Source organism: Phoxinus phoxinus (assembly GCF_949152265.1).
Source record: "Phoxinus phoxinus genome assembly, chromosome: 3".
In the NCBI taxonomy this organism is placed as follows: Eukaryota; Metazoa; Chordata; class Actinopteri; order Cypriniformes; family Leuciscidae; genus Phoxinus; species Phoxinus phoxinus.
This window is the reverse complement of record NC_136878.1, coordinates 27988448-28013951: the sequence shown is the minus strand read 5'-3', so window position 1 is coordinate 28013951 and position 25504 is coordinate 27988448. Positions and strand designations below refer to the sequence as shown.

General features: G+C 36.5%; 1 protein-coding gene across 3 annotated transcripts in view; it reads right to left on the bottom strand.

Moving 5' to 3' along the window:
• Positions 1-1386: 1386 nt before the first annotated feature.
• Positions 1387-25504, bottom strand: part of smarca2 (SWI/SNF related BAF chromatin remodeling complex subunit ATPase 2) — a 42792-nt gene continuing 18674 nt past the window's right edge. The window contains exons 20-35 of one of the 3 annotated variants that reach the window (XM_079606667.1): positions 25374-25487; positions 24228-24335; positions 24039-24125; positions 21942-21988; positions 21654-21820; positions 21318-21481; positions 19675-19902; positions 18527-18556; positions 17296-17373; positions 16894-17112; positions 9868-10085; positions 5544-5649; positions 5081-5182; positions 4296-4419; positions 3564-3700; positions 1387-2862 (exon numbers count right to left, since the gene is read on the bottom strand). In XM_079606667.1, coding sequence (XP_079462793.1) covers positions 2827-2862; positions 3564-3700; positions 4296-4419; positions 5081-5182; positions 5544-5649; positions 9868-10085; positions 16894-17112; positions 17296-17373; positions 18527-18556; positions 19675-19902; positions 21318-21481; positions 21654-21820; positions 21942-21988; positions 24039-24125; positions 24228-24335; positions 25374-25487 — 1965 coding nt within the window. In that variant the 3' untranslated portion in view covers positions 1387-2826. Of the gene's footprint in view, positions 2863-3563; positions 3701-4295; positions 4420-5080; positions 5183-5543; positions 5650-9867; positions 10086-16893; positions 17113-17295; positions 17374-18526; positions 18561-19674; positions 19903-21317; positions 21482-21653; positions 21821-21941; positions 21989-24038; positions 24126-24227; positions 24336-25373; positions 25488-25504 lie in introns of those variants that run through there. The other 2 variants (XM_079606668.1, XM_079606669.1) reach the window with 2 other exon arrangements.

The window sequence follows — 25504 nt, the reverse complement described above, 5'->3', positions numbered from 1 at the left end:
TTTAAATGGCTGGAGCTCTGGAAGAAAAGGCGTTTTTGATCTCGGAGGAAAAAAGAACCATGGTAAACCTATGAGGGACCTCTGCACTGCCCCGTGGTGATGAGGTAGGACACTTAAATTGGGATTAGCTTTAAAGGTGGAGTGTGGTGGCTAAATAGAAGGATGTTCAATTGGCCAGATGTGTGTTCTTGAAGTCAATGCAATATTATACATCACATGTGCTGAGCTATAGGAATGGAATATCCTAACAGCCAAACATCTCTTCAAACTTTTACATGATCCCTTTGTGAGGGGCCACCATAAAAAAGTTCAAGTCTAAGATTTGTTAATATTTTCTGAAAGAAGCCTTTTTAAAAATGTTTAAAAACTTTTTAAAAATGTTTAAAGATATTAAAAATGTTACTCCAGTCTTCAGTGTCGCATGATCCTTTACAAATCATATTGATGTTGAAACCGTTGTGCTGCTTTTGTGTGGAAACCTTGATACATTTTTCAGGATAATTCAAGGAATACATTATGTATTTACTGTCTTTTTTTAATGGGTAAAAAATCTTACTGTCCCCAAACATTTGAATTTATATTATTGTATAAAACCCAATACTGTATGAGAAAAATATTAAGTGTGATATAAAAACAACACATTTCCAAAAATAAACAGGCTTTTTCATTGCATTGCAATTTCATTGAACAAAGAAATATTACGAATATTCAATTCTGTAAATGTGTTTAAAATGGTTAAACATTACAGTCTTGAAGAGATAGTTCACCCAAAAATATGTGTCCCACAGAAGAAATTGATACGGGTTTAGAACAACATGACGGTGAACGGAGCCCCTAAAGGGACATGGTGGTGGGAAAATATGAGATGGGAGGAAAAATATATATATTTCAATGATTTCGCATTCTCTTGCAAAAGTTTTGACTCCCCTGAGAAACTTTGAATTCGTTTGCAAAGAACTCAAAAGGATTGTGAGCGAATTCAAAGTTTCTCAGGGGAACACAAACGTTTTGTGAGCGAACAGAAAGTTTCTTACGGGAAGTGGGGAACACAAATGTTTTCCGAGGGGACGGCAAGTTTCTCGGGGAACGCAAAACCTTTGCAAGGCGAAGCGAAAGCATTGAAAAATTTTTTTTCATCACCACGTCCCATGTTTTTGCAGACCCCAAGCACCCCCTTGACCCCAGTTTGAAAATGTCTGACCTAGAGGTTACAGGTTTGCTTGCATGTGTGGGTAATTATAGAATCCCATCTCATTATTATTTCAACCCTGAGCAAGGTACTTAATCTCAGTGTTTTGCTTGGGAACTGGCACTGCAATTACTGTAGCTTAGTGGCTTTCGGTAAACAGCAACAGCAAAGTGACAAGTAATTATCTCAAATGCCTATTAAGGTTATTAAGCTCCCATTTTAATAAAGCAGATGACGCCATATACATCTAAAACATAATATTTGGGATATTGCAAATGTCCCTATCACATCATAACTGGTTGCAAAAATACACAAGGATTGATTTCACGTCTATTAGTAGAGGAGCATTGCAAATGTAAATATATCAAGTCACAATTATTTCATGAAGACAATCAGCATGACATTACACCAGAGACCAACGAGAGAAAGGTTATCATTGGTGATGTTTACTTTGGGCTCTGAACTACAACCACAAAGACACTGTGCAAGGAGAGCAAAGATTATGACACTTTTGAAGAGTTACCAAGATCAAGCACTTACAAAAGAGATGTCAGAAATGACCAATGGCACACAGAAGAACAGATCAAAAAGAGTTCTCATTGACTATAATGCAAGTGCCTTAGTGAGTACATTTTAAAGCAACAACATTCATTAAAAAACAAGATGAAATGTATATTTCAACCAATACAGCGTAAGAGCAATTAAAAATGTAAAAAAAACGTCCCATTTCTTAAAAAAAAACAGTTTTTTTTTTTTTTTTGTAAATAATAATACTAAAAACATCCATTGGGGAAAAGGGTAGCCAATCTGACCTGGTTTATATTTAAACAATATGCTTTAAAATACTGATTGTCTTATCTACATGAGCTTTGAAATATTGTGAGACACTCTTCTCCACTGTAAATTAAAGGAAAGTGAAGGTGAAATGTGCATGTCCGACTGCAGATTATAAAACCAGAGAAGGAAAGACATTGAATAGGAAAAAGAGAAATCGCCACATCTATGTATGTGATACGAAGCTGGTCAAATTCATATATATCACATACCACTGAAACGGTACAGGGCTGAATAGTGCTCCCATCTCAAACACATTTGTAATCTCTGCTGGCTTTTGTGCTGCATGCAATACAATATAGAAGTCACTATAATATATGATCTAATCTAGATGATACGAAATGCTATGAGGACTTCACTTTAAGTAACACTTGAATACTTTTTGATATGCTTCATAAATTTGAAACAACTGGTTTAACCAAGGGGAAAAAAAAGGTTTGAATAGCTTATAAATGACGTTCTTTGATGCAATTCAGATTTTTCTTTTATCAAACATTTTTAAACATTGCATAAATGTAAATTATATACAAGCATACAGAAATGATCTCTAAAATACCTCACTGCGTGTAGGGAAATAACTGTAAGCTATTGAAGGTGCAACAAACTGTAGATTATTCAACAGTGGGATAATAGCACAAGACAAAGTGTTTAAACAAACAACAAAATAAAATAAAAAAGAGAAAAAAAAAGAAACAATAAATCTTATTGGAAGCCGAATCTTATAATTCAGCTGGGTGAGGAAAGGCAATAAAAGAAGCAAATAAACGTGTGAAAGGAATGCTGATGATCAGCTCATCTCCTCCTCACTCGTCGTCGCTTTGGCTCCCCTCTGACTGCTCCTGAAAACAAACACACAATGACATTACACGCACATGCAGACACACAGATCGACCCACGCTAGAGCTCTGGTGACCCGCGTCCACCCCCGCGCCACACCTGACTGAACGCTGGTCTGCAGAGGCTCATTACTTGTGGACTGAGCGGCTCACTGAATGTGCTCTCTTATTTCTGGATAATGAGACAATCTCACACTGATTCATGGGCCATGGTCACAGGGCTCTGAGATGTTCACACTGGCTTAATGTGAGGAGACTAAGCGATTTTCTGACGTTCAGACATGAAGCGATCACATCAATGGAAAAAAAAAGTGCATGTGAAGGGAGGTTTCGAAAGCGAGAGAAACAGACAGACTTACATTTTCCTCTTGAACTGCAGCAGATGGGATAAAGAGAGGAATAAATGCGAGGTTTAAGGGCACAGTATATCCTTTTTTTCTCATAAATGATTCCCTCAGGGAACTGCAGAACACCTCAAAAACCTCTTAGATGTTGAAAGATAAGGACATGTGGCTAAGCATCTATGAATCTCTTTGTACAGTTTTTAGAGGCTCAATCAAAGCCAGTTTTTTTTCTTCCGGTGGTAATATCCTCAAGCATATTCAATCCAAATGTCAATGTATACACCTGAGGTTTTTGATTACAAGATGTTTAATTAGGCTAAATGTCAACTGGCTAATTGATGAGAGGAATAGTAGACTTACGTTCTCCTCTTGTTCTTCCTCGCTGTCATCGTCACTGACCACAGGCTTAGCCTTTCCACGACTCGGCCTCTTCTTGCCTTTGTCCTGACATCTCTCGTCCCGTTTACTCAGCTTAATTTTCACCTTCACTGACTTAGCTTGAATAAAAAAAAAGATAATAATAATTGTAATAAAATAGAAATTAAATAAATATAGCACAACTCAATAGCACAAATTAGCTCATATAATTTTTTGTCATTTTAACAGAATTTGTGTCCAATCAGATGCTCTCGATTGAGAACGTCAATGCAGTTGACTAGCAAATAGAAAATCATGTTCATGCTGTGATGCAACTAAAGCCTTAAGTCACCTTTCCATTATTTTCGACATTTGTGTACGGTTGCCGCATTTCATCCCCTAGATAGAAGCAGTCGAATGGAACTTTCAAACTGGCCATGAATCAGTCGCTTATTAATCATGTTAAAAATGAATGAATATATTTTAAAAAAATGCCAATACGCCTATAAGAAAAGTATAGTAGGTTTTCTATGGCTAATTAACATAAATAATGTCATTTTTATAAAATAATATTTTTTTACATAAATATAACACTTCATTTTACATAAATGTGCCACCCAAACAACCTGCTTCAACAGATGAAATAACTGCACTTCTCAAGCAAGTACAAGGTATTGTAGAGCTTTAGCTTCATTAGTATCAGTGAATTGGTCCTTTGTTGATGAGAAATCTTACACTCTTCCTCTGAATCTTCCTCATCATCGTCATCATCATTGCTGTCATCATCACTCTCCTCCCTGGCAATCTTTTGTCTGGCACTCTTGAATACTGACTGAAGAACAATGGAGTCCTCATAGATCTACAAAAAACAAAGGGTAATTTACAAGCAATAATTTAAAACAAACGCACCCCTTCCTGTGATTAACTGTATTATCTGCAACCCGAACAAAGTAGGAACGGTGAGGTAAAAATAATAAAACCATAATCTGACACATTCCTTTCAAATAAAGAGGGATGCTTAGAACTGTTTGAGAGATTTGATTATATTTTTGTAGACGTCTAGACTCCATCTCCAGATTGTGCTAATTTCAGAAGAGATTAAATACTGATTTCAAACACAGAAAAAATCTGGTAAGTAATCCAGTAATCACAATACACAATCCACCATGAAAATGCTGTGAAAAGAGATCCTCAGAAATAGATATAACTGATCTGAAATATAATGTGCAGTTCTTCTTATAAACCTTTACATAAATAAATGCAATCCATTAGGAAATTGGCAGTAATAATCTTTTTCTTTAGATTTTAGAATATAAAGCATTTCTCTAGACAAACCAAAAATACCAAACATTTACAAACAGATCAGTGGCTATTCATGACATGCTTAATATTTGCATGTATGACAAGCACTTTATAGAACTCAAGCAACATAAAATCACTGCAAAACTGTGGTGTGGTCCTACTAGGCAATTCATACCTAAGAAAGTCATGGAGGGTGTTCAATCCATTTATTCACTCACCTGTGAGCCCTCTAGATTGTAAGTCTGAGCATTGTGACAAAGAAGCATGACGTCTTTCTCCAGATCGCTCACACTCCTGTACTTGTGGCAGCGCACACGCTCCTGCAAAAACAAGAACACTTCTAACACCAAAACATCCTTCACCTGTAGGGTGCAACGTTAACAACAGAGGAAATTACCAATTAGAGTTGCAACAGAAAATACGAGACAACGACATTGCGAAAAACACGTAAGGCGAGTGAGGCGGCCCATTATAAGGACGAAAACATCAGTTTATCTCATCTTAAAACAAAAAACAATTCTCTATGGCAGGGTAATCCTGTTATCGTCCAGCCGAAGTAATGAGTGTGCCAGTCCTGATCGGACGATAATACGTCACGGCAGAACATATAAAATGTGATGTCCAGATGTGTGTAGACTTTAGGGCCACACTGAAATAAAAGATGTACTGTAACTCACGTACCTTGATCTTCTTGAAGTCCACTGGCTTCCTTATCAGTTCATAGTATTCGGGGAGCTCTTTCCTGGAGGGCAACTGCACAAAGACCTCGCTGAGCTGACGGCCTGATCTGTGATCAGAAACAGAGATCGAGGCTTATCCTGACTTCCTCAGACTGCACGGTGAGAGATAAACTATGCAATCAGCCCGGGTGGATTTCCAACTTGGTGGAATAATGTCCAACTGCTTTTCATTATCATCATATTGGTGCTTTACTGACTATTATCCCTCGAGTTCACCCCAGGCCAACAGGAGAAAACACAAGTCTAAATCCAGGACAACAGCAAAGGGTATAAAGGTCTCCAGGAGTAATACTTTCTTGAGACATACTGGCGACAAGGTGTTTTTTTTTTTTTACCCTGTCTTCAGCTCATATCTGTCTGTTACAGTTGCTCTAAATATTTATGACACAGCACAGATGATTCATTACACATTCAGTGATTAAATCAGGGCTCAAATTGGTGCAATTATGGAGTGTCGACCTTCATTCAGACCTCAATTTATAGTTTTTGCTGCAGATGCATGTTTAGTGTTAGTCTCGGGGCTCAGACTGCAGCACAATACCAAACAGCTTTCAACTGAGCTGAAGGATGAATTCTGCTCATTACGAACTCAGCATTTAGCTTAGTTTAACATTTCGAAATTGGCGGCTCAACATGTCAACAATTTCAAATGGCTCAAAATGCCAGCTATGTTATTATTATGATGACATGCAGCAATTTACAAAAAAAAATCATTCAATGAGAAGTAAAACTATCTGGAGAAATTCTACAGAATGTGCTTATAGGACTAGTTAAAAATAAATTAAGATGTGCAATTATTTTTATTATTAAAATATTTTCTCCTATCCTGGCTAATGCAAAGAAAACTACAAGCAAGTGATCTGGGTGCGATGCACCAATACTAAAATCTGTTATTAATACATGTTATCGATTTGCTCATGTTATCCAATATTCAAATGTATACAATTTCTACTATAAATTAAAAGCTACACGATCATTTAGGCATCATAAAATTTTAATAATGTACAGCCTGAAAATCATTTTGATATTAATTTAAGTAGAGATTACATGACAGCAAGGTGATCTAAATGTAAAATAAAGGAAATTATCATACACAATTAAATAAACAAAATCTACCGACACAGATAAATGAAAAAAATATATAATAATCATTGATATTGGCCAATAACTACTGACTCTGTGCTCAACTAATGGCCTAAATCCTCTTTTCAGGAAACCTGTTTGAAACCAGTCATTTTGACAAATACATTTCAAAACCCAGGCGAAAGCATTTTATGCTCTGTTGTTTGGGATCAGTCGTGAAAGTGTGGCACTAAGACTGGAGTTCTTGTCATTTCAGAACAAATGCAGCTGTGCTCAGTTTTCACATTACGTGACTCATTAAGTTCCACAGAGTCATATATTTAAAATAATTGCCAAGGACGTCTGTTTCTAAGACGCCTAAGTACTACCAAAGTGACATTTCTAGACGTCTTGGTTTAAGTATGGGTTAGATTCGAGCGATTTGTCTATCATGTAAAATTACTGACATGTCCAGACAGCAAAATTATTATTCCACAACTGATATATGCTGTTAACTAGGAGGTTGTCATGGGGACCACCAAGAGAGAAACCCAACATATGATCAGTGCTACTCTTCAATCTGTTGGACTGCAGCTTAATTGGGTGACACATCAAGCCCATGTCCTCCACTCAACTGAAATCAGACCGTCACTCTAAAGCTGGTTAGAAATTCTCAGAGGGGAATGCTATACCATGAACCAACATCCACTACATTATGAGTGTGACATTCAGACTACATTATTAATCAGAACACTGATTAATCATCAAAATAATTTAATCTAATTAAGCTTGTTAATTGCCAATTGCTCAATCTCATCGCATATGTGTTCAGCTAATCATCTGAGCATAGAGGAAGAACTAGCGAGAGCTGCAACTCATGTCACATCCCCGACACAAGTGAGCACCCATGCATGCCAGAAATGATGCATGCACCCCTGGCTTGTAAAAATGAAGTGTACAAAATGAGTGGACTTGACGTATTCAGGCTTGGGAGCGTTCAACTGTAAACAATGTTTACAGTCACTGGAAACACTGTGATCGTGTTAAAGTACAACATGACAACAAGAACATTGGCCATCCTTCAATCTCGCTCTGAGTCTGATGCATGACGTCTTTGCTAAGTGGGAGAACCTGACATATAATCATGATCAGAGCAATGGTACATTAACGTTATGTCCGGTTGGCTGTTTACACGCTGTGTATTATAGTCATGGTTTGTACCGAGCAGCACAACTGTTTTCAACATTTATAATAATGAGAAGAAATGTTTCTTGAGCGCCAAATCTGCATATCAGAAAGATTTCTGAAGGATCGTGAGACTCTGAAGACTGAAGTAACGGCTGCTAAAAATTCAGCTTTAGTGTAATTAAGTTATGTAAAAATTTAATTTACAAGAATAAATTACATATTTTTATATACTTTTCAGTGCTGTAAAAAAAAAAAGAGTATTGATCGCAGATATTTCTGTAATTAATCATGATTAATCGCACCAAACATGAACGTTTTTAATATATTTATTATATTGTAATAATTTCATATTTAATCTCCAAATTAAAGTAGAAACAACATAAAGATAGTATATTTTAAATTGTTTAATGGCATCTGTTTATACATGAAGGCCAGTATCACTGATACTAATACTGGTACTGATGTCTCTATGATTTGTTTTTCTCAATTTTAGAAATTAATTATAGCAATTCAACATTACAGTATACTTGAAAGCTATGGATTTTAACATTTATTAGGCTTTAAAAAAATATAACAACATTTCAGTTAAGTGAACTTAAGTGAAAACATTCTTCACATAAACCCATTATAATAAAGGTCACATTTACCTGTGCCCTTTAATATATCAGGGCTCAGGGCTAAGGATTTTTTCTATTGGTCCAGTTGGGCTGGTTCAGATTTTTACCAGTCCTGCCAAAATGCTCCAAAATGTGTTTTCATTGTTTTTGACCCATGTAACCTTGTACAGCTGTAACAGTGCTTTTCAGATTTTCAGGTATAACAGGTACTGTAGGTAATATACAGAAATGTAATAAAGTTATCAAACACTTCACAGTCTTCACTGGATAAATTACAAATGAAATATAGATTAGTCCTTATTAAAGCTACTAAAGTTATTCAGTCAAGAGCAGTGAGTGATTTTCTCTTTTTTTGTTTGTTCTTTGATTAACATTAACATTATCCGCACATGACACAGATCTGACACGCCTTCCATTTTCTCACAACTCTTTGCGTTCATTTAATACTTTATTTAGCTCATTTAAGACTGCGCTTGCCAGGACACTCAACAAAACGGGCATTTTGGCAAACTTTTCTGTGTTTTTGTCCGTTCAAGCGAGAAAGAGAACTTAATGCAGTACTGGCGCGCTGTCTGAAGCAGCTTTCTGTGCGCACGAGTCGCGTGTGTGTCACACAGACAGGAGATTCAAAGATGCGTGCCAGTACTGCATTAAGTTCTCTTTTGTGTCTTGTCATGCTTGAATGGTCTAAAAGCATTTGCATGATTAAGAGCGTGATCATTTAATGTAACGCTAGCTAAAAGATGACGGGGGAAAAGGATGCTGCGTAAATTGCCTTACATATTTTTAATGTGTGAAACTGATGAAGAAGAAAAAACGCAAAAGTAATGCAATCATTTTAACAGCCCTATGCCAAATAGAGTTTGAAAAAGACTACATCTACTTTTTACAATGATAGTGTACATAGAAAATTGCATTAATAGTGGAAACTGCCAATACTCACATATTCTCAAGTGAATTTATGCATGCACATTTTGCCATTTTAACATTAACAATAAATCGATTGTTAATTTGAAATGAAAAATGGTTATGGACAGTCTTGAAAATGGGAACAGTTATACTCAATTAATTAATGTTTCTGCTCGTTACTCCAGTCAAGAGTCATTCCACATGTATACTTCGGGACACAGTAACATTGCCTGTCAAAACACAATTTGTCTATCTCTACACTGAAAAATTCCTGGAAAAGATGAGATGTTGAAGAACAGCATGTTCAAAACCACTGAGAGTTCAATGTTAGAAAATTGACATTCTATTTAGGCTCGCCTTTACTACAAATGAACAGACAATCAAACGCAGATTAAGGAGAGCCAATTCAAAGAGTCACCTGCAACAATACAGTGAGGTGAGGGATGAGCTGGCAAAATGAGCCATTCTTGGAAGTTTAACAGCACTTACGCATCTCTGTAATTGATGACCGTATCGACAATAGCATTCATCTGTTTTGTGAGTTTGGGTGGGTTTGGGGAGAGCTTCTCTGCTGGAGGGCGTCCTCTCCTTTTCTTGGCCTTGTCTCCGTCCTCACGCCTCATGTCTTTGTCCACATGTCTCCTACGCTTGCGCCTCTTCAGTCGTATTTCCTCCTCGATTTCCTCCAGGTTGCCATCCTCAACAGCCTGCCAAAATTAAACAGTTAAGATCACACTGAGTATAGTTAATGAGGTGGGAAATTACGAAATGAAAAGTAAACAAGACACAATTGTTGATTGCTAGATTAAATTCCCTGTCTACTGGCAATTTGCTCTCGACGTTCATGTGATTTTAATCTAGATTTATTCTGCCAAAGAACATTTGATCAGGTATGTTCAGCATTTGGGACCGAAGCCTTTCTTCTAAATCTTTTAAATCACATGCTGATTCATATACATGCCAAACAGAAAAATGCCATCGGTGTCATTCTGCAAATGGAAATTTTACTGATTAGGCTACTATGCATGACAGTGAATATTTGATTTGAGGACTTCTTCCCAACTCCCCATAGGTAGCCATGAAAGCCATGTTCATTACCATAAACTACATCTAGAAGTGAAAGAAGCTTCTGACTATAGAGAACTTGATAATGGGCTCTGATTATGGAGCCATTTATACTTTTCACACAATCTGACATGATTGAGTTTAGCATTTGTGCAGATCTGTTCTTAATTAAATCCATCTGTCTGGCATCTTCTCTACATCCCTCCCTTCCTTTTGTTACACAGATGGATATCAAGGGATTCTCTCATCTTTCATTCTCTCCAAACACACATTTGGCATGAATATTTAAAGAGAATAAGTAATTTGCCTTCGGTGAACGTACTGTATGGTCCAATACATTTGTGTTCTTGTGCCTACCCCTGTTGTAAAGCAGTATGCAAATGATCCTGCTTGTTTAGGTCTGCACAGCACTTCAAATCTCCAAATATGCTCAAAAACATTTGTAATTCCACCACCAAAGCGACACCTTGGCGTAGCAAATAAATCCACAGTAAATCCAAACGACTTCCAGAGAAGACTCCATTCTCTTTGAAAAGTAGGAAACATATATCGGTCTTAGTTTTACGCTCTTCTCTTCTCGGTTATCATAATACGGAAAGCTTGATCCTCAGAGCAAAGTAATTCAACACACCTGTTATGCAGCTGAGCCATAGCCCTCATTTAAGATGAATGCAAATGCAGAGAGCCAGAAGTGAACAATGAGCAAACAAAATGACCTAAAAGAGAGTCCGCTTTCGAAACCAAAAATCGTATATGAAAGCAAATTAATGTGAGACTTTCAGTGGTGCAATTAGGATTTTGGATCTCAGCCAAGATGTTATGAAAGAGGATCCAGGCCTATATCTACCTAACAGAGCTTGTTTTAGGTGAATTCCCAAATAAAAACCAATGACTAAAATCATTTGTTCTCACCATAGCAAGCACATTCAAATGTAAATGTCTTGTTTTAAAGAGACAAACTATGCCTTCAATAACTTACAAAATAGCTATATTACATTTACTTCACATTTGAAATATGATCCAATGTACACTACCATTCAAAAGTTTGGGGTCTGTAAGATTTATTTATTTATTTTTAAGAAACTGATACTTTTAATCAGAAAGAATGTATTAAACTAATCAAAACAAGTGACAGTAAACACATTTATAATGTTACAAAATATTAATTTTTTTAATAAAATGCTGTTATTTTTAACTTTCTATTCATGAAAGAATCATGAAAAAAAGATATATCATGGTTTCCACAAAAATATCAAGTAGCACAGCTGTAAACACACGTTTACAACACACGTACTGTAAAATAAAGTGCAACCTTACTGTTTTTACTGCATTTTGTAATTAAATAAACGCAGCCTTTCAAGGACATTTTTTTTTTTTTTTTTTTTACCAACCCCATACTTGATCGGTGGTGCACATTTATGCATTCAACTTTATGTAATCAAAAAGAAAAACAGAATGCATGCTTTTCAGCACCACATCAATTCTGTGCATTATGCATCAGGTCAGAGCAGGGGGTACACATCGTCATTTTAAACGCTGTGTCCGGAGCACTCAAATGATGCATCCCATGGCTGAGACCCTAGGTTCAAATAACGGACATCTGCAGGGACACCTCTGGCTTTGTTTTAGTAACGCTGAGCCAATAATGGGTAACCTTTCCTCCATCCCCTCCACTGTTGTCATAGTGATGTCGCACCTGTGGGTCCCGAACTAATCTGAGGGAAAGAGCTCAGCAGCACCTGTGAAAGGAAGCGTACTCTGGACGTCATGTGATACTGGGGGAGTAGTCTTCAATGTCATGGACTGTGTGTGGGTATGATCTATGGCAGTGGTTTCCAAACTGGGTTATGCATAACCCTAGGGGTTACGTGAGGTGACAGAGGGGGTACGCAAACAAAATGCTGAGTTTTGCCATTTATTTAATTCTGCGCATTTCTAACAGGCAAAATGTGGACTCTAAAGTAAAAACAGGAAAACGGTAGTGCCGTAAAAGGTCCAATACAATACATGACATCGAATTACCAAGTAGTAGTATGCGCACATCCAGAAAACTTGAGGCAGGTGTGCGATCAGATCAAGCACTTCACTAGAGAGTAAACAAATATAGGCACACTGCCACTGCTGCTTTCAAACAATGCCAAAGAAGGCATGCCTGACGAAGACCTTTGGGTCGAAACGTTGTACAGTTCAATAAATTGATTCTTTGGAAGCAGCGAAAATCGATTTAAGACTCAAAGTCTCTTTAATACAACATACCCTGTGTGAGTTCTTGTTTTTAATGCTGATCATATATTATGAGCAAATACATTTTTCCTGAATATCAACAGTTAATCGGCGAATTTGAATGAATTGGGTGAGTCAGTGATTCAATTACCATTTTGTAAATACAAACACTTGCTTCATTACTGAATGAATGAATGACTCACTCATTAAGACAGTGACTTGCTGCCACCTACTGGCGGTTTTAGTTTCATATTTAAAAGTATAATTTAATTTTTATCATAAATTCATATTTCTCTATTGATTTTTTTTATTTAAAACATTATCTCATAACATTAGCCTATTTGAGCCAAAATTAATTGAACTAATCCCACCTATGAGCAGGAATAAACAGTGTATAAATACACCTAGATGCAGGTACCACTGCAGTTGAAAGCTGGCTTTTGTTGATACCGATTTCATTTGATTGAAATGATTGATTTAGTTTAATTTATTCCTTTATTTAATATAATAATAATTAAATGAATGGAACTTTAAGAATTTGACAATTGGGGTACACAGAAGTATTTTAAATGCCTCAGGGGGTACACCACTCTAAAAAAAAAATTGGGAACCACTGATCTATGGGTTGTTCTAACAAGACAGAGAAACACATACGGCTGAAAACGCAACTTATTTCAGAAGAGATGTTGACACACCCAACACTGCAGGATACATAAACTACCACTTAAAAGTTAGTCAGTAGGTGTCTTATGCTCACCTTGTGCTGCATTTCTTTGATCAAAAATACAGTAAAAACTGTATTATTGTGAAATATTAGAAAATAGAAATAATAGAATTTTATAAATGTCTTTACTGTCACTTTTGACCAATTTTTTTATCAAAAAGCAACATGTGTGCTTTTTCTGGGCGAGTCGGAGTGAACTACGGTGCTAATAGAGTCTCACGAACATGCACGTCGCTTAGACCAATGGCCAAGTTCATTATTTTCATTCAATTATATATTAAATTTAAGTTTGTTTTTCATTGGACCATTCTGTGATACTTTTACCGGTAATTATTTTTTATAAGCCTTGATGCTGGTCGCTATTCACTGCAATTATGTGGACGAGCGTGAGCAGGACATTTTTTTTTTTATTCTCCTTTTGTTGTCCGAAAAAGAAAGAAGGGTAAGAAATGAATCCTTGCTGAATAATAGTATTAATCTTAAAAAAAAACAAAAAAACACTGACCCCAAACTTTTGAACGGTAGTGTATTGCAACTTATGATGGTAGATCAGTCTCCAAGGGTTGGGGACAGATGCATCACTATTAATTATATCTCTGTATGTGGGCAAAAACAAAACATAAGAGAACAGTGAAGTCGCTCAAAGTAACATGCACTTCTCCTTCGACTTGCCCACACTGGACTACAGTATTTCACAGGGGACAGATTACATGAGCTCCAATTTGTTTATTTCCATTATTTGTGTCACAGTGCTTATTGGAATAAAGTTAACTTTTCTAAACTCTGTCGATTCACTGGAGACACCCAGATCATCTTAATGTCGCCTCAAGAGGCCAATTCGCAGTAAAAACTAAAGACTTGACTGTCAGTATAAATGACCCCTCTTCAGCAGCAGAAGCGCCACGGATGACTGACCTCTCTCTCGGCATCACACCACACACAAAGCAATAAATGCAAACGCCCCGTTTGAGTTATACTGCAAATTGCAAGAACAGATTTTAAGTTGAAGGCAGACGACCCGAGTATTTTTGTCTCCAAGACTGACACATACTCTCTCACTCCCCGCAACAGACTTCATTTCCCCAACACAGTTGACTGTTTGCTAAACTCTGTGCAGTCAAGCATCCAAATCAATTTGTTGAGCCATTGAGCTGTGTCGATGGGGAGATGCTCTGTCATAATTTCCTGTGTAAAAGCAATCTTGGAGAATGACTTTAAGCGCGAGCTACAAAGGAATCCTTTTTTTGTGTGTGTGGGGACTATCACACGGTAAACATTTCCTTTCCACACTTTCATGGTGCGTTTTAGAAAAAACAGTAAAAAAACGTGAAACACAGTGAGGCACTAAATAAGATTACTTTAAAATTGCCCATCGAGCCAGAATAAAAGTAAGGTGGTTCAGATAGCTTTAATCAAAGTGGTCTTTATCCACCTCATAAAAACTCACAGACCACATGTTGTTTCTCTGGAAGATCTGATTGCTGTGTGTCGAACTTCCTTCCTCTTTCAGTATACTTTTACTCCTCTGTGGCTCTCTGTTTATCAGGAACCGGCTTCACGTATAATTACCTCCCTTGCTGCTTTACACCTTCAGCCTCTGTGCTCAAAAACAGTTGTACTCTTGTTACCTTCTAGCCAAACCCTGCAGCAGACGACCCCTCACCAAAGAACAACCGTGATGCCCTATGGAAACAGTTTCGGCACTTATTATCGACCGACACAATCCACTGGATTGCTTTGAAATTGTTTAGGAGGACTGTATGGAGCCCAGTTTGTGTAAAAGAAATGACAAAGGAGATAGAAAAAAAAGCTTGTTAGAGAGAAGGAAAGTCAATTTGTGCCTGGATGGAGAAAAAAAAAAAGAAGGTATTTGGGTTTGGGAGATTCAGTGTAATGCAATTGGGTTCATTGATCGAGCTGAATTGCTACACAGAGGAGGGCTGTATTTGTCATATTGTGGGAGAAGGACCTGGAAAATAACAGGCACTGTTTGCTACGTTTCCAATATTTTCCAACCCACTTAATATTTTATTTACAGAATCTAAAAAGGCACCACTGCAGATCATTAAAAATCAGATCAGAGGAAACTTGTGTAATGCTGTTGCATGATGTGCAAACATTAGAAAAAGAGAGATGTTTCTTATGATGTACTCGTTCATTTTTTATAACTATAATTCAAGTGGAAATCCGATCTTTTTCTTTTTTCAGCAAACCTGTTTACTGCCTTTACAATCTCTCCTCGCTGTAACCTCAATCAACATATATTGGCTCCATTCTGATTCTCCTGGAACTGTATACTGAAATTTTACTCATATTCAAGTGATCAAAACATACAATGAAGCCAGTGACCGCACCTCAAACTGATCACTGCTATAACTGGTTCTCTAGTCTAGGTCCTCAAACCAAGCCCAGCAGAAGATTACTACAGTGTTCTTGTAGCTGGTAGCTGACAGTGTTATCAAACATTCATTTAAAAAAATGAAAGCACAAGCAACAGGGGATTTGTAGAATTGTATAAATGATGGCTGTTCTAATTCTGCGGAAATCTGCTGAGCTTTCTGTATTTTTTGGAAATGTCAGTGCAAATATTTCAAAGACCTGCTTATGACACTCACTTAAATTAGATAGATACCACTAGCTGTACAATTGTATTATTACTGTCTTTATGAATAATGGCTTCATATTAGTTCTTGAGGTCAAGTTAGTACTTCCATCCTTAATGTCAGTACCACTGTCAGTTATGTCAGTACCAGTGTTGTTACTGTAAAAAAAAAAAGAAAAAAAAAAGGGTGTACTTGAAATATTGCTGAAATAAAATAAATATAAATATTAGTTGAAAACCCCAAACTTAAAAAAAATCCCGTATAAAATAATAAACAATGCTGGCTTAGGAACTAATTGAATTACAAAAAATTAAATAAAAATAAATTAAAGCTAAATAGAGTGCTGTAGTGATAATGTACTTTTGTAGGCCAACCCGGAAGTTCGGCAAAAGTAAAAAGCTAAACATAGGCTATAAACGAACTCCACTACGATCGCATGACTTCAATGTCACCACCACTAAGCTTGTGACAACTCTTTCAGACTTTATTTAATAAGATTGTCCCTGAAAGGTTAAGTTATAATAGTTTGCAAAAGTCTGATTATAAACTCAACGAGGTTGTGGAAGTTAAATAGTGAGTAGATGAGTTTACCTGTTCGGCTAATGGCGTTTAATGTCGCCGTCAACCTCTGTAGTCCCATTTAGCCACTTGTTTGCCACCGGCTTTTTCAGGACAAGTAAATGCTTATTTCAGGCATTTAACCAAAAGCCCATTCAAAAAAACGGACCGGAAGTGCTAAAATGCTAACTCTCTGTGCAACTAACTCATTCAGCATAAAAAGAGACCTTTAGAAAAGCGGAAGACGATCTGTTGCTACGGTAACAAGAGCTCTCAACATGTAGATGGGATTATTGTCTATGCCTATGTCATTTTAAACAGAACGTAACACAAGCAGCATACCCTTAGCCACTGCTTCTCCGTCAACGCGTCACTGTAGTCGACATCTCTGCGGTGACGAGATCCCCGGCCGAAAATCTTTTCCTCATCCTCCTCACAGGTCAGCCGCTCCACCTCTGCATCATCCTTCACGATCCATGATGGCAGCTCATCCTCTTCCATTAGCCGAGGTTTACGCTTAGGGTTGCGCGCATCCTCTCGACGGCGGTCCAAATCCATGCGCTAAAAGTGCCATTGATAGATTACATAAAGTTTGAAAGTAATTGCTCAATTTATTGTTCTAGTCTTAAATTGATTCAAAATCCACAGAAACACATGTCTTACTTTTCAAAGAGACAACAATTAATGTGAACCCCCAGGCAAGGGACTGTGCAAGCAACACATTTTGAGCAATTTCAGTCTTACCATGAAAAGCTCAAATTCGTCCTCATTACGAGCAATCATTTGATTGAGAGTTTCATCATCTGGAACTTCATCTTCCTCCTGGTATAACACACACATATGCCAACAAACATAATTAGGATACATTTATTTTGAGAGTGACTAGTATTTCATATCTGGCCAAGTGGATATTTAAATTAGCATCCCTCATGGTTGACTTAGACAATTTTGCTTTTTAAATCCTAATAGTACCAGAATAGACACAACCAAACCAGACACTAAGAAATGCTTTGTACTGTCCCTGTAAGTTATTCAGCTCAACTTAACTGCACTCCGGTTAGTCTCACAAAAAGTGCATGCCTTTCCTTTTGCCTTTGTCACACTCAAAATCAATAGAAAAACAGACTCTTAGCTATTCAGGTTTCACGATGATAGACTGTAATTTGTTGAACAAAACGCAGTGACATTAAGACAGGGGAAAGTCAGGGAAAGAAAATCAATTCATTAACAAATCAAAATCTTATTCCTTGCAATTGTGTAACAATACTTAAAGTCCCCCTGTACTCAATAATTGTATCGCTTAAATCTAATCTATAATCACCAAAATTATATATTTAAAAGTTTTTTCCTTGAATTTTTTTCCATGCCTTAAAATAGCTTGAATGTAACTCTACACCCTTGCCTCATTTAGTTTATGCGGTTCTATGAATATGTTGTATATGTCATGAATGTCACTCGTTGACGTGATTTGTTATAAGGTAGTTTGTGACGTCAGAAAAAACAATGATTTCAAACCGCGCTTTGAGACTGTCTTTAGTTCACTGCAGTTTTAAAGAGAAAATACTCAGCAATGGTGTTGACTTATATATTTGCACATGGTTTGTCTTAAAACATATTAAAAACACCACATAGACATATAAACAACATTAAAAACTAGATTGTCACAACAGGGGGACTTTAATCCTTCCATACAACAATGCTGAAATGTTTCCAAGCAGCTGTTAAAGGTTTTTGGGGGGGTTGTAGTGGGTAAATTTGTATTGTGTGAAATGTTCACAATTTCTTTTATTATTGTCGTTTAATGTTTCCTTTAAAACTACTTATAGGTTGAAATAGGGGCAGTTAGTTCACCAGAATCACAAATACATTCAAATGGAAATAGACCGAATTACTTACCATTCGCAATTTATAGTGTAAAATGTCAATGTTATTTAAATGTAAACATAACATAAAAATTCTGTCATCATTTACTCACCCTCATGTCCTTCCAAACCTGTATTTCTTTCTTTCTTCGGCGGAACATAAAAGAAAATTTTGAAAAAAGAAAAAAAAATTAAACTGTTTTGTTCCACATAATAATTACATTTCTACAGGTTTGCAAAGACATCAGGATGAGTAAATGATGACAAAATAAAAAATTTAGGGCTGGGCAACGATTAAATCGCATTCAAAATAAAAGTTTGCGCTTACATAACATATGTATATGTACTGTGTTTAATTATTTTGTATATATAAATACACACACATGCATGTATATATTGAAGAATTATTTTTATTTTTATATAATATAAATTCTGTATAAATATATATATATACAGTATATACAAGCAAATATTTCTTAAATATATACATGCATATGTGTGTATTTAATGCGATTAACCGTTGCCCAGCCCTAATTTTTTGTTTCTCATTTTGAATATTGTCAGTAAATTTGATAAAGCCTTACAACTGTATTTCAACATTATTTCAAAATACAGGCATCTTTCATTACTTTATTTTATAAATATTTTATAAGCATAAAAAAATAAATTCAAGACAGAAGGGGATTCAAATGTATTTTTAAATGTAAATTCATGATGCCTTTAAGGCTAATAGCAATTGGATCACTAAAAGCTCCTTCATAGAAAATGAGACTCGGCTAAGTTAAAATGTTACATTTTTGATTGTTCAAGCCACATATATAAACTTTTCTTCTCCCAAGCAGCCATCAGAGTGCAGAAGTTTGAGAGCCCCAAAATTGACACACGAGCCCGCAATCATAGATGAGACGCGTGGATGGAGAAACCGTGAAACTCAAACATTAACTGCTATGTGGGGCGACGAGAGCATTCAACAGAAAAGTTCACCGCCTGGTACTGGCATCATCTGTTATACAGAATTTGCATATTTATATATTTGCGGGAATAGTAGATTGGATTTATATCCATTTTGGGAAGTGTAATTTGAATGTGCATAGCCCAATTTGATAGTAATCCGATTGCACAATGTATGCTTTCACAATGGCTAGTATATGAAAAAGAATATGGCTTTTTCCAATAATTTTTACCTCAGTGCATCATTAGATACAATTAGCCAGTTTATCAGTTATTCCAACTGCCATCTGTGCTTGTTGAAGCGACTCACCTCATTCTGTTCCTCGTGCTCCAGAATAGCCTGCAGGAAGGCTCTGCGTTCATGGCTAGAAGACTTCTGATCAAACATGCCTGCCTGAATGACCTTCTGATCAACGTTCAGTTTATATTTGGCCGCTGCTAGAATCTTCTCCTCCACACTGTTAACAGTGCACAGACGCAATACGCGTACTTCATTCTGCTGGCCGATGCGGTGGGCTCGGTCCTGTGCCTGCAAGTCCTGGTGATTGAAATCACAGTTGAGTGTGATTAACAGAGTTATATCAGTTACAATCAAAGGACGAGAGTGTTATTGAGCAGAGGCAAGGTGCAATCTTTCTGGCTTGTTCTTTGGAGAAGGAAAAATAAACATTTCAAATTGGCTGAAGATTGCTATTGTGTTTTGGTGTATGCGGAGGCGGATGGAGGGACAATTTGTAGCATTTTCTGCTGAAAATGCATGGGGAAAAAGGCACAAAATTCATGCTGCTGCATAAAAAAACACAAATCATCCAACCAACAACACTAACACATGAATGAAAATAATAAATTAATAAGATAAATGAATAAATAAACCTTTATTTATATATATATATATATATAAACACGTCAAAAAAAAAACACGTCACTGTGGTATTAAATACTACAACACTACTACAACACATTTAAATAATTAGCATTTTGCTAATCATAATGCATGTAGCTTTTATGGCCTTGTATTAATTGAGAAAATACATGGATTTATTTTGTTTGTGATATATGTACAGTACAGGACCATTTTATTTTACAAAAAAAAAACATGCAGTAAAAACAATACTACAGTGAAATATTATTGCAATTTAAAATATATTTTAAAAAAAATGTCTACTATGCTAAATGCTAATAAAGAAAAATTTACATATTATTTGTCAACTAATATGGAAGCCTGTTTCTACTTCAGAGTAAGGGTACATTTACATAATAACGATGTACTAAATACGAAAACTTTTTTTTTTTTTACAAACAACCTTATCAAAACCATCCCCATTCACACGGATCCGCAAACGACTAAAACACTGTATTATGCATGTCAGTCAGGCCACTAAGTTAGTTGGAAATGTCACTTTGTAAAGAAAGACTACACGCCTGCGCACAAAAGCATTATTTTATTGAGAGCACTCAAGCCACACGCGCATGGCTATAGACTACAGTGCATGCTACAGTATCAACGTTTTACATTTTAGTAGTTGACACGGAGACGTTAGCGGTGTTGTTTTCAAAAACTTGCACTTTGAAACCCGTTTTCGTCTTTTGAAAAAGTTTGCGTCTTTAGGCCCCCAAACACTGTTGTCGTGAACGCCCAAAATGCATAAAAAGCTTTCAGTTTTTAGTGGAAAATGGCGTTGTGTAAACCGGGCTATATTGATGAAGAAGAAGAAAAAATCTCATTGTGAGATATACAGTACAATCATAATCACAAGATATAGTTAAAAAAAGTAGTTGCAATTGTGAGAAATAAAGACAATTTCTTTTATATTTCTGAATTCCACAACTATCTCAACTAAGGTGAATCACGTATACTATAAGATCTTTTTCAAGTCGGATTTAGAGATGACAGATCACTGCTGAGCTGAAAACCAGGGACGTGAATGTCTAGTTTCTCTGAATCGCACAAACCTGGTGGGGGTTCCAGTCGCTGTCAAAGATCACAACGGTGTCTGCAGCTTGCAAGTTGAGGCCCAAACCACCTGCCCTGGTGCTCAACAGGAAGATAAAAAACTGGGAGCCTTCACTGTTGAATTTCTTTAAAAGCTCTGCCCGGTCCTCAGACTTCGTAGTTCCTGGAGGACACAACCAGAAACAAACATGTGTTAATGAAAGAGAAAGGGCAGCATACAGGTATATGTGTGATCACACTCATTAAAAAAGTGGTGGGCCACCAATTGGAAATCCCCAACATTGAGGTCCTAGAGGACAGGAAAACATAAAAGGAGGTTTGCACTGATTACTGACCATCCAGACGCAAATAGAGGAAGTTACGGTAGCTAAAATAATCCTCCATGATGGTCATGAGGGTGGTCATCTGACAGAACAGAAGCACTCTGTGATTGGTGGCCTTCAGCTTGGGCAGGATGCGGTCCAGTAACTCAAACTTGCCAGAGGCACGGTACAGGTCAGGGCTAGGACAACAAAATAGCATGTCTAAAATGTCATGTAGTGCAGGGGCTCTGCAATGTGTTTAGTGATCCATATTTGATGAATGAACAATTCACAGTAACAGTCGATTTGATCTGTACTCACCCGCTGATAATGCCATTTGGATATCCCAAGTGTTCAGCGAAGGATTCCTAAAGTACAAAATAGACACTTTGAGTACAGCTGATGCCATACAAGTAGAAAAATACCATGGCACTGTAGAATGCTTCATTTTGATTGGTGACTGAAGTTTTAACTCCATAGATATGAAGAAGTTTAAGGTCTAAAATATATTTTATATACATACATTAAAAGTCAATGGGGTCCAATGCTTTTTAGACTCAATTAACTTCCATACTATGAGATAAAAACAGCTTCAGTGCCTGGAGAGTACGCATCTACGTCATCAATTTCTGAGCTTTTCTCTTTTATTCCAGTCACTGCACTGTACTATGCATGGCATCACATTACAGAGGAGAAGTCAAATGTGACCCTGGACCACAAAACCAGTCACATGGGTCAAATTTTTTTATTATTGAGATTTATACATAACATAAATAAGCTTTCCATTGATGTATGGTTTGTTAGTATAGGACAATATTTGGCCGAGATACAATTATTTGAAAATCTGGAATCTGAGGGTGCACATTTTTTTTTTTTAATTTTGACAAAATCCCCTTTAAAGTTGATCCATTTATGTTCGCGATTGTGATGCATTTAATCACAAAAATAAATGTTTTGTATATTTACGGTAGGCAATTTACAAAATATCTTCATTGAACATGATCTTTTCTTAATATCCTAATGATTTTTGGCATAAGAGAAAAATAAATAATTTTGATCCATACAATGGATTTGTTGGCTATTGCCACAAATATACCCGTGCGACTTGTGACAGGGTCCAAATGTAATGAAAGACCACTTCAGTGCTGTTTGTACACCTCTGCCTGTTCTGCTTTGTGGAGTTGTTTTTCAGACACATATATGTTTGTAAGTGTATGTTTCCTCAAAACAGTAAAACAAAAGTGGTGTTTGCATTTTCCCAAAGATTTGGTAATCATGTATCAACACATGGTAAAATATGACTCATATTTTATATGCAACAACACACAAGAGTGGTTTTTGCGCGGGACTCCATGATGAGTTTAACAAGAGTCGCAACACGGATCACAGTTCTATTCGGACCAGAGCGAGCGTGTTTCAAGTTTTTATGGATATTTCAAATACTCTAGTGCTCCAAACATGAACCAGCACCGTGCATGCGCACATATTCCACCATGTCTTCTTCAAGTTAAATATATATGTGCAAATAAGAACACTGATACAGCAGTATGTCTGATGATGAACGCATTGACACAATTAATTATTCTGATACACTGAAGACAACGAAGTAGACCAAAAATTCAAAGAAGAATGGACAAAAAAAGCTACTTAATTTTTTCTGTTAAACTAATGTGTGTCATTTGTTCAGAGATTGTAAGGCTCGTAAATGTAATGAATTATACATTTTAAACGTTCTTCCTCTGGAAAGTTATAAAGCTGGTGATATTTCCACCTGATAGTTCCAGAAGCATTTGTTGATATTTCTAAGAATAATTTATCAAAATGTATTTGGTTTGTTCATGATAGCTGTTAGTGGTCTCTAATGTAAGATTCGAGTTCGTTGTCATAGGGTTAATCACTTTAGTGCTTCAACTTAAGACTTATTTCAGTTTACTGCCAAAAGAACTTTTCTAATTTTTTCAACCAATATTCATATTTTATTTCAGCTTAATAATAACCATGTGTTGCAACCTGTGTTTAGCCTATTGTTTTCTATTGCTCTGTGTTCATTTTCTCTTCCTGCCTTGTTTATTTTCAAATAGTTTGATCTCTGTTTTTGGCAGGGAGTTAGGTAAGCTAATTTCTTTTGTTATTTGATTTGGTCATTCATTTTCCCCTCTTTTCTTTTTATATTCGTTTTGTTTGTTATTTTGGCCTTTGGGACACCCTGAGGAGATGCTATTTATTTCACTTGTTATTCCTTAATAAATGTATTACTTTTTCTGCTTAGATTTGTGTATTTGTTTTTGATTATCGACCGGAATGATGCGTGCTGGGATTCCTTTACCACAACCCAAACATGGTTTATTACGCCTCTTAAGAGTTTTTATATTCCCCTAGATACGGGGCGTAATACATGACTGAGACATACGGCGATACCTCAATGTGCTGAAACATGTAGGGATGGTTACAGATCTTCTTCAGCTGCATGATGGTGTTCATTAAAGTCTTGGCTCCTCCTTTACCCTGTGGATGAAAGACATCAAGTTAAAATCCCATGAACATCTGCTTTAATCCACACAGCAGTGTATCATACAGTTACAGTTACCATACAGACTCTCTCTTTACCTTCTTGTCTTTCTCTGAGCCGTCAGTGAGCAGGATACCTTTGCCCTGCATGTGCCTGTACAGAACCTTCTGGATGGCTGACATGTCACATTTGATGACATACTCCACCTGTGACAAAGTAAGACCCAATGCATTAATGCGTGACATAAAGCATTTTCCAAACAAAGTTTGAATGATGTATTTTTAAAAAAAAAATGTATACAATGATTTTCTTTTTTTGTTGTTTTTGGAAATAAATAAAATAATTTTGTAAAGAATGTTGTAATTTTTGAGATGTATAGAAAATGTAACAGTTGATACAAAATATTATTTATAGTAAATGTAAGAATACATTTCTAAATATAAAAATAGTTCTTACTGGGGTACAATAAAATTGACAAAATAAATGTTAACTGTTGAGACCTACTTATGAAATTTAAGATTACAGTTTGAAAATGTACACTGATTGACATTAAGAGGATATAAAAAATGTGACCAACAGCAATCGCATCAAATTATATTTGCATACTGAATTTTTACTGGTAGTGTCTTCAGTTCATATATAAAACCATTTATAGCTGCTTTGAGAAGGCACTACGTGTTGTTTTCTGTGTGCGGTCACCCTATTAAGACATGCTAAATGTCAAGCTGAATGCTTTTGAGCAGCATTTCATTTTTGAAGAACCAAAGTCTAAAACCTGAACTAGAGTTGTCAAAAAGTACGGACTTCTGTACCAAGTCGGTGCTGAAATGTAAAAAATTTGAGCGCTGTTGAGCGGAATCATAAACACCTCTGATCGCACATTGTACTCACACGCTCATTGTCTGTGATTGGCTACAATGATCAAAAACATGCTGTAAATATACATCAATGATGCTCTTCACCGAGCGCTTGCACAGATACAGACGGGAGCTTTTGAAAGGAAACGCTCCCGTGTGTTGATCATTGTAGCCCATCAGACATATCCGATGAGTGCGTGAACACAATGACAAATCAGAGGTGTTTATGATTACACTCAACAACGCTCAGAGCTTTACAATTTAAAAAAATTCAGTACCGACTTGGTACCGAAGTCAGTACTTTTTGACAACTCTAACCTGAACCTACATAAAACATTAATACTGTTGTTTTGCTTGGTATCTCCTTGTGACAGAATGGAGCCTTACCTTCTCAGGTAACTGGGACTCCACTTCTTTCTTCAGTCTGCGCAGAAGGAAGGGACGTAATACCTTATGCAAACGGCGAATGATGAGGATGGTCTCCTCTTCATTTAGATCCACCTGAATAGAAGTAATCC